The sequence below is a fragment of the Pteronotus mesoamericanus genome, unplaced genomic scaffold (assembly GCF_021234165.1).
Source record: "Pteronotus mesoamericanus isolate MK-2021 breed Mesoamerican mustached bat unplaced genomic scaffold, CSHL_Meso_final contig_256, whole genome shotgun sequence".
Lineage (NCBI taxonomy): Eukaryota > Metazoa > Chordata > Mammalia > Chiroptera > Mormoopidae > Pteronotus > Pteronotus mesoamericanus.
Genome location: NW_026555108.1, coordinates 3,195,233 through 3,208,591, shown reverse-complemented (window position 1 = coordinate 3,208,591; position 13,359 = coordinate 3,195,233). Strand labels below are relative to the sequence as shown.

The 13,359-nt window shown below is 49.5% G+C and overlaps 1 protein-coding gene across 2 annotated transcripts in view; it reads right to left on the bottom strand.

Annotated features, from left to right (window-relative positions):
• STARD8 (StAR related lipid transfer domain containing 8) overlaps positions 1 to 13,359 on the bottom strand; it is a 74,583-nt gene that overhangs the window by 36,192 nt on the left and 25,032 nt on the right. Inside the window, exon 1 of one of the 2 annotated variants that reach the window (XM_054574257.1) lies at positions 2,991 to 3,189. The exons of the other annotated variant lie outside the window; for it this stretch is intronic. Within the exon in view, the coding sequence (XP_054430232.1) occupies positions 2,991 to 3,108 (118 nt within the window). The 5' untranslated portion in view covers positions 3,109 to 3,189. Of the gene's footprint in view, positions 1 to 2,990; positions 3,190 to 13,359 lie in introns of those variants that run through there. 2 annotated transcript variants of the gene reach the window in all.

Genomic DNA, 13,359 nt, shown 5'->3' with positions numbered 1-13,359 from the left:
GGTACCTGAACCCAGGCCCACTCAGTCCCTGTCCCCGACTCTTCCCCAGACACCCCAAATCCTGTCTCCTTTCCCCCAACAAACATCAAAGTGTCAGCTTGATGAAGGCTTGGCCCCCAGTCTCCATGTAACAGACCCACCAGGCCATGACAGTGTGAGGAGCCCCGTTTCACACCCATGATGGGTCCCAGAGCCGGCTTCACTGGTCTGTCTCAAAGGTGCAAGAGGTCCTCTGTTATAAGCAGATGGCACATCCCCCTCCACAGTTCGCTCAGGGAGGGCTGCCTGCCTTGGCCCAAACAAATAGGTGAGGTCACCCTGGGCAGAGCACTTGGGGACTGTGGCACTGATACTCAGAGCAGCATGTCCACCCACTCCACACCCCACCCCATTCCTGTCCTTCAGAGGAAGGTCACAGGGTGGTGAGGGAAGATGAATAAAGGCAAACCCACTTCTAACAGAAGCGACCTTGCACCCTCCCCATGCACACATACAAGTAGCGGAGGATAAGGTAACCCTCCTTCAACTCCCCCCCCCCCAAACAACCTCTGCTTGCTTTAGTTTCAGCCCTCAAGCTTGCTCCTTCCTTACTAGGCTCAGTTTCCTCATCTGAAAAAAAACAGGGCTGGGCCATGGTTTCTCGGGTCCCTTGTTTCTAGCACATTCTCTGCTTCTGTGAGCTTCTCTGTGTGTTCCCGTCAGGGTTGGGGCTCCCAGAAAGGCAACATTCATGGGACTTCTTCAGAGGAAGGGAAGGGTTGGGGCATGAGGGTCCTCTGAGGATGGGGAGTAGCTGGGGGCCAGGCCACAAAGAGCAGAAGAAAGTCAGAAAAGAGGAAGTGGGGGATGCTCAGGTGAAAAAGCAGGGAACTGGAAGTCGACCCAGCGTAGAAGGCTGGAGACCTGGCCTCTGCCTCTAGCACTGTCCCCAGCTCTCCCTTCGGCAGTGGACACCATGAGTTCAGGATCCTGTCCCCTTGCCTGGGACCCTTCCACATGTCCCTCTGGGGAAGGAGCTCCCAGGACTCAACCTGGGAGTGGGTGAGGAGTAGCTGGAAGAGGAGGAAAGATGGGGCTCTTCCTTCCCACCCGAGGCCCCCTTATCAATCAGCCTGACCTCCAGGGCAACCAAATCCCGCGCCCATGAGGCTGGAGGGCTGTGGGGGGTGGGAGGGGCAGTTTTACAGGCTATGCCCAGAACCTGGCCCACCAGTCCAACCCTGTGATTCTGGGTCTCTAGAACTAGGCAATCTCAATTCAAGCAGACACAGCTCATTCTCTGTACACCCAGCCACCCTGTCTCTTTCCCTGAAGACAGCCCTCCAATGCCCCAGGATGATATCAGGGAGGGCCTGGAATGTGTGGTGAGACTCGAGGGCCACTCAACAAAGGATCTAGGCTCTTCTTGGTCTTGAAGTCCCTGTCCCCTCTCAGTCGCCCCTTCTCTAAGTACAACTCTCCGCCCCCACGCCCTCAATACCCTTCCCTCCCTCCCTCTCTCTCACTCACTTAATAAAAGTTCTGATCTGGCTGTCATCCAGGACCAGGGCTTCCCTATGCATATATATCAACTTGTCAGCCCATTTGGGCACCCAGCCGCCAACAGGGGGCTGGAGCACAAAACAGGGCAGGTAGACCCAAAGCTGGGGTGTCCCTGTGTTCCTGGAACTGCCATTCCACTAAGAGAGGCAACAGCAGCCCCAGGCAGAGAATGGCCAACCCAGGCAGGTGGGCAGCCAGGTTAGGTCCGAGAGGACATGGTGAGAGGTAGGGCAGCAATGCTCCCAGGTTGGACACCTTATGTCTCTGGGTCAACAGGACTCTACCCAGGAAACACCAAGAAAGTAGCTCCTGGGCCCTACCTCAACCAAGGCTCATGGAGGAGGGGCAGGGCACTCCAACTCTGGCTTCTACTCTGCTTCTACCATGGACAGGCTGTGTGACATCGCTGAGAGTCTCGCCTTCTCTGAGCCCCCATGTCCACATATGTACAGTCAGGGGGCCTGATCTGAGCATCTCTGCGGGCCCTGTCCTTCAGTGCGTTCATGTTCCATGACAAATCTATGTCGAGAAACCCAACCCAATTTGCTATTTCCTCCCTGCCATTTTGGCAGGAGCAAGGGACAATTTACTGGGAAAAAGGAACAGGCAGAGCCTGGAAATTTTTTTAAGTGCTCAAAGAAACATTTTTTAAAAAGACAAAGTGCCAAGCACTCTGGGAGACCTGTTGGAGTGAAAACAGGCCTTGGAATAGAGCTTTTAGTCAATTCGAGCTGACCAAAAATGTGCTGCATGAGGGGCTGGGCTGTGTCATGCAACTAGGGGCCAGAGTTAGGCAGTAAGGGACCCTTGGAGGGATGGGGGTGTAGGGAGCTACCAAATAGGTAGTGAGACCCAAGAACATGACAATAAAAAGAGACACAGAAGGACAGAAAGGCAATGGAAGGAAGAGGGGAAAATACCCACTGAGGGTCAGACATATAGTGGGACAGGAAGACAGGAGGGTGGAAGTGCAACAACAGAGGCAGAGACAAAGAAAGTGCTGTAAAAGTAAGAGGTTACGGGTGTAGTGTTTATTAAACACCTACTGTGTGTTAATAACTAAAATAATATGGGGTGGGGTTTTTTGTTTTGTTTGTTTGTTTTTTTTTTTTTTTTTGAGTGAAGGATGAAGACAGAGGGAGAGAGGTGGGTAGGAACGAAGCCAGACAGTCTGGATAAAAGGACGGGACACCTTGGGACAGAGCAAGAGTTGGCTAAGAATTAGAAGAAAGCAGGCACGCTGAGGTGGAAGGTCTGAAAAAGGGCGACTACCAGCCAGGGGTGGGGTTTCGACAAACGGACCTAGGACAAACAGATGAAAACGGGACTGGAACCGAAGACGAAAGGGCTGGGAGACTGGCAGAGACGCGGGGACGGCAGCGCTGAAACTCTCGGCCAAATGCAGCCGAGCCCTGACCTCCCGCCAGGGTCCGCCCCGCTCTGTTCACCTGGTTTCCAGCGCGGCGGGTCGCCCCGGGTGCCCTTCACACCCCACGGCGTCCTTGGCGTCCACGTCCGTGGCTTCGGAAGCCGCACGGCCGGCCCCCAGCCCCGCGCCTCGGCCATGCGTCGGAGGCAGCCCCGAAGGCTGCAGGCAGCGAGCCGGATCGCTGGCGCCTCGGGTGGTTGCACCCAGACTGAGCCCACAACCCGGGAAGGACCGGGGGAGGGCGGGGCTCAAGGAGCCAAGGCCTGGTTGCCCCGCCCCTCATAGCAGCTAGAAAATTCCACGCCCCCACCTTGAGCAGGAACCCACCCCCCTTTCTCTATCCCATACTGACCTCAGGCTCCTATACTCTGGCTCTCTACCGCCATAGGACCTCGGGTCCGATCCCTTCCACCTGGGTCCCCTATTTGAGAGGTATCTCCCCAGCAATCCTACTCCTTCCTACTCTCCTAAGTCAGCGCGACAGTGAGGGTCTTCTAGGTCCCCAGATCAGCCCATATGACGCCCATTTACCCCAAATCTCACCAAACATGGGACCTAGAGGAAGGCCTCGTACAGCAGGCAGAGAGGGAACATGGCACTGAGTCGCTTCTCGCCACTCACCCTGGCTCTCCATCTGACCAGAGCAAGGGAACCTTGGGTTCCAACGCGGACACCTTGAAACCCTTCTGGTACCAAGACTATCCTGGACTTTATGAGCAGAAGCATGCCTTATAGACTCACTTAGTTACAGATGCAAAACTGAGGCCCAAGAATGCAAATGACTTGGCAATTATCTAAGGAGGACAATTATCTCTACATTGCAGGACTGTAGTGAGGATACAAAGGGGCTGAGCATGGTGCCTGAGTACAGTCTCTGTAAAGAAAGATTCACTTTTATTCTCAAAGAGATCCACACTGGAGATTTACCACGAAAAAAAGCCTGGACCCAGGACCCTAAGTTACATAATTTAAATTTCCTTACCCCTGACCTCCACCGGCAGCAAGCAAACTTGCATTACCTGATCTGCCTTTGTTTACAATGGAGAGAAGACAAAAAGTTGTCAGCTCTCAGACCTGGTGGACAGTAAGGGGGCAACATTTTAATACTGGCTCTTCACTAACTGCGGTATAACCTGTGTCATTTTTCCTTTTTCAGCCTCAATTTTCCCATATGAAACAAGATAATAATCTTATAACGCCAAGGGAATAATGATAAGGGGACACACAGGTGAAGGTCACAGCCCATCCCTCTATTATCTCCATATACTGTGCCACGAGAGTAGAGGTAACCGACCCCAAGTTGGAGGGACAGGCTAGGAAAAAGAAGAGGAGTTTGTGAATTGAGGTGTGCTTATTTGCAAGAGATTTTCACCTACTTTCCCTAGGCTCAATGTCAGAGCTGAAAGGGAATATGAGATTAACATCTCAATCTTCATGTCAGTCATCCTTTTCTCCAAGGCAGATCTGGCACACACTAGGGGTTCATGAAACATTTATTGAATGAACACGTTCTTCACGTGTGGCAGAGGACTTGCCCAAGGTCACACGGTGAGTCTATTTCAGAATCAAGACAGACCTCCTGTCTACTCCACCTCCTACTAGGTCATGCTGCTTAGTGGAATTCTTTCTGGCTTCCCCCTGTAGCATCATAAACCAGGGGAAGCCCATTCCTCTCTCCCAGCACTGTCTGGTGCATCAGCAGTCCCCATTCTGAACCAGCTCAACCAGAATGAACAGCCATCGGGAGGCTCCTCTCTGTGCCCAGCTTGGTGTTGCCAACCTTTGACTTCTGCGTTTCCAGCAGCTCCTGCGCTACACCTACTACCGGGGCAAGTTCCCCTCTGGGGAAAAGGAGGCCTCAGTCAGCTTCCTCTGAGAACAGGAGTTTCCCTTTTGCTCATTGGTGGGGCGGGAACACGGGACACAGGGACTCAGCTCCTCCGCAGGCAGCAGCCTAGAAGGAAGGGCGGCAGCAGCTATTTCCTACCCTGCTAAGGCATCTCCCTCCCTGGCCAATCCCTCCCCTATTTCCTGAGTTCTGCGCCTTCAGCTTTAGGCAGAACAGTGATGTGAAAGGGCTCCAAAGTTTAACTGCAATCACAGAACTGGGTAACATGAGAGGACCCCCCAAAGGTCATTTATTCCCACCCCCTCCCAACTACAGGAATGCCTTCTCTCTGTAAGCAAATCTGACCTAACCTCTTACAGCTTCATTTTCCTTTTTTTTAAGAAATGACAGGATGACACGCACCTGACAATGTTGTTGTGGGAGGAAATATGAGAAAAGATTTAATAAAAAGCTAATGTGCACTGAGTGCTAACTCTATGCTTGGGAACATTCTTACCCCAACCCTCTATCACCCCCATTTTTTAGGCGGTGAAACTGAGGGATGACAAGCATGTAATGTAACTTGCTAAGCTCACACAGCTAAGAATGGTGATGGCAGACTTTGAACCCTGAAGCTCATTTGTCACTCTTGTGATGGCACCTCTGTCCTTACCCGAGAGAATGGCCCATCGTAAAATTTTCACGAGTTCATTTGTGCCTGGAACTTTTGTATCCAAGCAGCCCTAAGGGCAAAGGGAAAATAACAAAGAAACCCTGGAGGCAGGTGCTGAAAATGGACCCTGAAACTTCGGCTCCAAGCAGGGAAGGTCTTTGAAGTCTCTTCTTTTATCTTAAACATCTACTTGAATTTCCTATTGTCTTTGAGGAAAGCTGGCACTCCAAGAAGATGGCCCATAGTAATCCCTGCATTCCTATGCCCCAGGCCACCGCCTTTTACCACAATGGTACCAGACACCTGGCACGGAGTAGGCCCTTGGTCACTGAAAAGAGGCAATGTTTATGAACCACTTTTGATGTGAGCTAGCATTTTAAGCACTTTTCACATATGATTTAACCATCATGATAACTCTATGAGGAGGTCAAACTATTATTGTCGCTCTCATTTTTAATGGGAAAACTATAGCACAGAGAAGTTAAGCAATTTGCCATCAGTGACACAGTTTGGGAGTGACTGCTGGGTTTTAAGCCCAGACAGCCTGTCAGCATTGGGTAGTAACCACTACACATACTGCCTCTCAGGCCACAACAGAGCCTCTCTTATCCACCCGTCTCCACAACTTTCCACCAAGAAGATCGGGTTATTTCTTGGAAGACGCAGGCCTTATTCCAATTAGATCAGCAGCTCCTTGAGAGTGGAGATGTGGTGCCTCTCCCCACAACTCACCCTTCCCCACATTGATGCTATGTCAGGAGCTGGGCTGTGCACAGGGCTGGTCCTTTATATGTGGCAACTGACTGCTTCCTGGCTCATAGCAGTCTTTTGGACCTAGCATCTATAGGGCTGGTAGATAGACCCCTACAATTTCAGGCAGGAGTCCTCTGCCACCCTTCATGGGCAAAGATACAGCTTCAGAAATGGCTGCCCATCCCTCTACAGGGACACGCTGACACTTCTAAGATTGACTTTCAAAGCTCTGCTCAAGGTCACCCAGCCAAATCAGCTGGCATTCCCAGAACTTCATTGACTTAACTTCATTACTCTCCAAATGTTCTTTGTATGTTTTTCTCTTTCACATAAATGGTCGTCCTTATTTTCTTGGACTTATTTCATGAAGTTATTCAGTGTTTTCAGTGCACCTGACACTGTTCTAAGCTTTCTGCACATTTTAACTTACGGACTCCTTATGGAAACTGTGTAAGTACTATTATCCCATTTTATAGATGAGAAAGCTAAAGCACAAAGAGGTTAAGTTATTTTTCTCCATCTTCTGTACCTGGTGAAGTCTGACATAGCCTGTCAGGCCCTCCTGTGAATAACATAAGCCATTCCCTTTCTGGGGGCTCCCACAGCTCAGTTACCTCCGCAATCATTCTGTATTGAGTTTAGTTATCTATATGTCTTCCTGTGCAATACGAGTTTGAACTCTCTGAGGGAAGGGACTGTATTTTATTATTTATGGCATATTCATTGCTCAGGAAGGAGTTTGGCACAGAGTTGGCACTTAGGGAATATTTCTTAAAGGACTGAATGGAGACTGTGTGAGTGAGGGAGTGGCCCAGAGGCAGCCTTGACCAAACCAAATGGTGGTTGAGAGATTTGGGGTTTTCTTTCCCCAATGTCATTGGGGTAGAAGAATATAAATATGGCTCAGCAGCTGAACATGAAACGTGACCACAGGTGGTGAGAGGAAAAGAGAGAAGGTCTCCCACCCATCCTGCTCTTCGAGTGGCTGGACCAAGCTTGGCACTCCGACCACAAAGCTATTTGGGCTGATGGGATATCTAGTAAGCCACGAAACCCAGTGGCTGTGGGGTCTGCTCTAAAGAATCGAGCTCACTGACTTCTCTGTTGCCCCATCAAAGGTCCCATGACTGCCTCTGCAATTCAGAGGGTTATATGGAGAAGAGAGAAGGGTTTAAATGTCACCCCAGGGAGTTGGGGTTTGCTTCTTTTGGCCTCAAACATTATGCTTCAGTGACGTTGCTCAGTCCTTCCCTTCCCAAGTATACTTTGTGAAACGGTTAAACAAAAAAGCTGTATAATCTTTGGTAAGTTACTGACCCTCAGTTTCTCTACCTAGAAAACAGAAATAACTTTTTTCTGCCCTGAAAACCTCAAAATAATGAATCTGAGAGCACTTTGTAAATGGAAATGACCAGCCGGCAGAGGGCAAAGCTGGGGAATGCTACTTCTCGCAGTGTTCTGCAGCTCACCAGCTGAAGGCAGAATAGGTCAAGGGCCCAGGCCTCAGCCTTTCCCCATTTCCCCCTGGCTGTATATGCCTATGGCCCAATCATCAGCCTTTTCTGGGCCTTAGTAAAATGGGAAGGAGGAAAGGATAATCCCTAGGCACTTGCATCCAAATCCACAGTAATGCGTGTGGATTTTATCAGCTCTAGAGAAGAGGCCCCTAAGAACGGCAACTCTCAAAGCAGCCTTGGCTTTGAAAACCAGCCTCAGCACTTACTAGATGACATATAGCACTTCTCTGAGCCTCAGTTTCCTCACTTATCAAATGGAGACAATAACACCTACCTCCCTAAACTGTTATGTAGAGCGAATACAAAAGCTTGGATAAGGTGCTCTTGTCAGTGGCAAACTCGCTCTACTTAGTCTTTCACCCTGCCTCATCACTTTCTTTCTGTCCTTGTATCATGCTGGCTGCTCATTTCTAATGCCCACTAATTCTGCCTGTATATGGGAAGTAGTTACAGCACCTACCCACAGTTGCCCTTTACCTTCAACTCGCTGACCTCAATATACACACCTTCACTCCAGTCAGAGCTGGCAGGAGCTCCTCCTCCTCTTCCCATCACCTGGCACAGAGTGATGACCCAAGGTAACACATACCCTGCAGTCTGGCTCAGGGGTCCAGGGCTCTGCCCGTTTGAGCAGCTGGCCTGGCCATGAACAAAAGCTGCTTTTGTGTCAGAGGAGTGGTTTGCCACTTGAGGGGGTCAGTAATCAGCCTCCTGTATCCCCACCACCTTGTGACTAGCCAGGAGGGCTGGCCAGCTGTGGTGGCAGGCAGGCTTTGTTTGCATCCATCACTTGGTACATTCCCCTAGGATTCTAGGCCAGTCACAAGAAAGCCACTGATTGAACTGAACCTCCATGGCAGCCCAGCCTGGAGCTGGTTGGTTCTCAGTGAGCATCAGCTCCACCTCTTCATGGTACAGCTGGAGATCCTGAGTTCCACCCAGGGAGGGGCAAGCAACTCAGGGCCCTGCACCCAGGCTCTGCCCTCTGGTATTTGTGCCTACCTTGTCCTGCCCTGGAGATTCAATCTCTCAGAGCTCTCTCTCACATGGGCCCTGAGCAGTTCAAGCAATCAGGTCAGAAGAAGGGGTTCCAGAGAAGTCCTGAAGTTCTTTGGGAAAAACTTCTCCTATAATTTCTTCTCCTTGGGGTCTTCTCAGGTGACCCATGCTGAAATCTGGAAACAGAAGTTGGCAGTGCACGGGTTCTTAGACAAACAGCAGCCTGCCTTGAACAGATAGGGGCACCCACACGCAGCTGTGGAAGGGGCACAGTGCCAGGCCAGCCCCCTGAACTTCCCCCGCAACAATGGGTTGGAAGCCAGGCTGCTATCCAGGAACCCTGGAGGAGAAAGAGCCTTGTGAAAATGCCCACTTGGATCAATCAGAAAGCAGGATTTAGCCCCAGGTCAACTGCATCCTCCAGACTGGAGACCTCAGGGACAGGGGACTACATTCCTTGTCAAAAAAGAACCCCAAACCCTTTGCAGTGAGAGGCCCCATGAGGACAGGCTTTGTATTGTTGTCTTGAAGTCTGGGACAGTTCCAGTAGGGTAGGAGGGTCCAAAGTGGCTGCTCAAATTCACGGCCCAGGGACAGGGCCTCTGGATCAGCATCCCCTTCCCTCCTGCTCACCCTCTTTCCCTAGCTCTCCTCTTCCCAAGCCTGGATATTCTGTGTTCTCGTTTAACCAAAGAAGCTATTCTCATTGACCAGTTATTGTCCTCCATGCCTGGGGGAGCCACCATACCCCTCTCTGGCTTTGACTCACTATGTAACCTTAGGCATGTTACCCATTTAGGGTCAGTGATTTTTTTTTTTTATCTGAGCATAAAGAGGTTAGATGCTTAGGATTGGGGCTTGTGAATTGTGCTTCATAGTGGCAGGGGAGCAGCCTCAAGGCCTACCTTGGGGATGTTGCGGGAGAAAAAAACAAGGGAAGGCTGAGCCTGGGGGGTTTAGGCCCTGACTTCTCCCTCATCTTGCTAAAATCAGAATCATGCTGCTTTGTATCTGTTTTATATATTGGGATTCCACATCAGATTCAATTTGGGGGGAAAAGAAAAAAATTTAAAACCAACGGACTAAATAGATGTTCCTCTTGTACCTGGGCCTCAGTTACCTTCTGAGTGATAATAACATGCCATAATATAAGTAAAATGTTTAGGACAGTGCTCAGCACATGATAATGACAATAACAGCCACCATCTATTGAGCACCAACAATGTGCCAAGCATTGTTCAAAGGCTGTACCTGGGTGAACTCATTTGATACTTCCAAAACTTTCTCAGGAAGAAGACACTATTGTCCTGATTTTACAGATGACAATGAGGTACAGAGAAATTAAGCAACTGGTCCAAGATCACACAGCTAGCGAAAGGTGCCACTGGAATTTGAATACATGTGGTATGGCTCCAGGACTCTCATTCTTAATCAGTACAATTATTGGTTCTCAATACATATTTAGTTATTTTTACTATTCCTGTGGCAAATTATGTCACCCTCATGTGTAAAATAGGCTGAGTTTGCCTTGTATTGTGACTGTATATCTAAAAATCAGATCGTAGCTAGAGAGTGGGTGCGTCCCTGCTTTGGCAGCCTGGCCTGGCTGCATGATGCCCTCATGTGCCAAATCTGCTGAGGTAAAGCCTACATTCTGGGGCCACTTCTCCAAACAGTGGGCAGGGGGGAAAATGCTGAATTTGCTAAGAAAAGAAAGACTGGCTCATAAACTCAAAGCCTAGAAAAAACCAAGCAGCAGAGCTGCTGGGAGCTTATAAAGTGGCTAGATGTCTTGCATGAGACAAGGCTACTGATGTGCTACACTCAGCCTTTACTAACCCCACCACCTGGTCCTCCATTCACCTGGCTCAGTCTGCCTTCTTCCTTTTTGTCTCCTTTTCTGGCCTCCTCTATTTTTTCTTTTCCTCTCTCCTCCCTCTCCTTGCTCAGCAAGACCCATAATAACTTGCTAAACCACAACCCTCATATTTCTTATATTTCCACTTTCCAGGGGAATTTTGCAGTTGGTCCGACTGCTTCACCGGATTGACCCTCCCTCCATGGCCATGTTCACCTCTTCTTGGGTCCTACCCACCTTCCCAGGCTACTTTCCTCAACTTCAGCCCTTCAGCCCAGAGACTTGCCCCTTCTTCCTGCCTTTACTTGGTCACCAGAGCCACAAACTCCCTGGGCAAGGTCCTTCCTTCTTCTGGGTCTCAGTTTCTCTGTCTGTTAAATGTGGAAGGGGAGTGATTGGACTAAGCAGTATCTGAGGAGCTTTCCAGCTCTAATTTCCCACTGTTTTACATGTGGTCCATTGAGAAAATGGAAACCCTCCTGTCTGCTTTCTCTCTCTCTCTCTCCCCCCCTTCCCCCTCCCTCCCCACCCCTCTCTACACACACACACACACTCACACATTTATGTGCACATACACATGCACAGGGCAACTCTGAAAGCATTAGTTGGGGCCAGAATCTGAGGAAATGGGAACTGAGGGAGGTAGAGAATGTCAATAGTAATTGCAGAATTTTCAAAGTGGAGCAGCATTTGGAAAGCCAAGAAACTTTAGGAAAGTGGCCCTCTCAGCTGGGTTTGGCTCCAAATGAAGGTCAAGGACCGGTGTGCCCAGAACCAGGGCAGAAGCAAAGCACTGACCCCTCTAGATGTGGCACACTGCCTAGGATTCAGCTCATGTCACCAGCATTCACCACATCTGCCTGTTCTGGACAGGTCATCAGGACTCAGGGCAGTGGGCACCTGGCTCCCGATGGGTCAGGTTTCTGTTCTCAAGGTGCTTACAGTCAAGTCACAGAGACAGCATGGAGATTAATAGAGCACCTCTTAGAATTTTCAAAGCACTTTCATTTTTTTTTCTCTTTGGTCCTCACATCAATCCTGTGAGATAGGAGAGGAACGGTTATCCCATTTTACAGAGCAGAGGACCGAGAATCAAAGAGGAGACAGAATTCACCCAAGCTGATCTGAGCAGCAAGTGGAAAGCTGAGACACAAACAGAAGTGTTTACTCTCCAGAGCCAACGCTCTGTCCCAAAGCATTGTGCACTTGCATTTTCAACAGCTTGGACAAGAGAAGTTTCCCAGGATACTACAAAAAAGCCCTCCTAAGAGTGATTAATTCTGGGAAGTGAGAGTGAGGGGTTATGGAATTTCAGCTCTTCGTTTTACATCCAGATTCACAGGTAGACATTTTTCTTCAGAGGATGTATTTTATTTTTAGTCTATATATAAAAGGGAAAAGCTGCAACACAAGGCACAACTGCTGTAACACAGATACACAGTATTCTGGGGACTTTAAGGGGGAAGGGAAAGTATTTGAACTGAGCTTCGTAGAATGGGCAAGATATAAACAGACTGAGATGGTGACAGGGGAGTCACCGAATCCCAGAGACTGCAGCCGTCTGCTTCCCAACTCAGCAGCTGGCTTCTGAGGCCATGGTCCTGCCTAAAAGGAATTCTTCCTGAACAATTAGGTGCATATAGTGGGCAGGATTTCCTGTTTTCTTTCCTTTCCTCATTTTTTATTGTGAGCTACCTGGACCAGAACCCAGGGCTTGGGAAACACCTGCGTCATCCGCCCGCCCCTCACCTGGACTGTGATTGCAGATTGCCCTGGAGATGTCCAGCTTGAGGCAGTCCAGCCAGACATAGGCAGAAGGAGCCGGAGGAACCAGCATACTTACAAACAGAAAGGGGTCCCAGCCAGGCCTCCCCACACTGCTTTTCACTGTTTTTCACTAAGGCCCAGGATTAAGTATCAAACAATCAGATGACAAGATCACATTTTTGAAAAATCACACTTTTGGAAAATCAAGGTCAAACCCCTTTTCCAATTAAGGGTCACATAACCATCGTGTGCAGGACCTTGAAGGACCTTAAAGACTACCCTAACCAAGCACCTCATTTTAATGATGGGGAAGTTGGGACCCAGAAGGAGAAGGCTCTTGCCCAAGGTCACAGAGTTTGTTAGCAGCCAAGTCATCACGTCTGGTTTTGCTTTAGCCCTGACTGACAAATGACCTTTGCTGTGAGCTGGGCTTCCGAGGGGCTCCGTGGCAGACATGAGAAGGCAAGCACATCTGGTCTTTGGAAGCCTCAGGTGTATGAAACACGTCTGACCCTTCCATCACTCCACCCAAAGTTGCCCTCTGGCCTGCACACTGTCTCCTGGCAGTGGGGGTGGAGCTTCAGAGTCATGATTCAACATGGGCCCTTCCCATGCCGGAGGCCCAGGGGCTCATTCCTGAGGCCTCAGCTCCTGCCTTCTTAATCTCAGATCAGACTTCTGAACTGGAGAAAACATTTCCCCCTTCCTTCCCCCTACTGCCTGAGCTAGTCATGGTGGTCATTTTACAATCATTTAATAATTATAATTTGTGTATTACCTGGGAGCTTATAGAGCACTCTCCTTCCCTCTATCACACTTAGTTCACACACCAACCCAAGAGTTGGCTATTTGGATCCTCATTTTAAAACTGAGAAACCCGAGGCTCAGAGAGGCGATCACAGAAATCATAAGTGACAGAATTCAGACTGAGAACTGTCTGAATTCTCCAGAAACTGCGCTCTTTCCAACAGTTTAAGGTTACCTTTTTTTCTT